Here is an 892-nt window from a genome sequence, read left to right on the forward strand (position 1 = left end):
ACAAATCAGCATCAAAACGAACCTGAAAAAAACTAATCTAGATCTTGATTTGGATCAGTTCAGTCACCGTTTTTGATGCAGAAGAAGCTCAAGACAAAACAGTTCAATCTGACGATTTATCATTCCAAGGTACGATAACTAAACCATCACAAATCACACAAATCAAATCAAAACTAACTAAATGAATGATGAAAATTCAACTAGATTTCTCAACAAGTGTTACACCAGATACACATCATCCAAATCCTTCTACAAACCCATCACAACCCAAAGGAAATATAGGATCAACAGTTTATGATCCAGATCGACTCGAATCACAACCTAGATTATCTAATTCTAATTCTTGGTTAAGTCTTGATGCTTATACAATCTACTTTGATGTAGTAAGTTGATCTCTACAAGTTTTAAAAACAAAACAAGAATCTTATTTTTTTGGGGGGTTGATTGGACGTGATCTGATGTTGATTAGGAAACTAAAACGGTTTTGGAAAGGTGTTGGAAAACTATGTATCCTAAAGAAGATTATGTTGAAGTGATCTTGGCTGGTCAACCTGATCTTTATGGTAAATTTAGAAAAATCCATTCTGCAAATCTATTTGTCAAGAATCCTTACTTAATTCTTTCTTTTGGTTTTCTTTTCAAAAGGTCCATTTTGGCTTCCAACTACACTTATGTAAGTTTTCTTTTCTTTCAATCTCTAATCTAAATCTAAATCTAAAGAACTCAAAGACTAATCCATTTTCGTTTACATTTCTTGAACTGTTCTCCAAAACAAACAAACAAGTTTTATTCTCTTCTTTGCATCATCACTTTCAGGAGCCTTAACCGCTTATCTAAACTCGAAAACCTATGACTATGATTTCACCAAACTCACCTTAGCCGTCGGACTAGT

At 33.3% G+C, this 892-nt stretch overlaps 1 protein-coding gene across 1 annotated transcript; it reads left to right on the forward strand.

Annotated features, from left to right (window-relative positions):
- Positions 1 to 188: 188 nt before the first annotated feature.
- On the forward strand, positions 189 to 673 carry MELLADRAFT_114718 (uncharacterized protein; the record flags this gene model as incomplete). The annotated part of the gene is made up of 3 exons (XM_007419725.1): positions 189 to 383; positions 470 to 563; positions 646 to 673. Coding segments are annotated over 3 exons (317 nt in total), but the record flags the coding sequence as incomplete, so codon positions are not given.
- Positions 674 to 892: the final 219 nt, after the last annotated feature.

The sequence above is a fragment of the Melampsora larici-populina genome (assembly GCF_000204055.1).
Source record: "Melampsora larici-populina 98AG31 unplaced genomic scaffold MELLAscaffold_427, whole genome shotgun sequence".
Taxonomy (NCBI): Eukaryota; Fungi; Basidiomycota; class Pucciniomycetes; order Pucciniales; family Melampsoraceae; genus Melampsora; species Melampsora laricis-populina.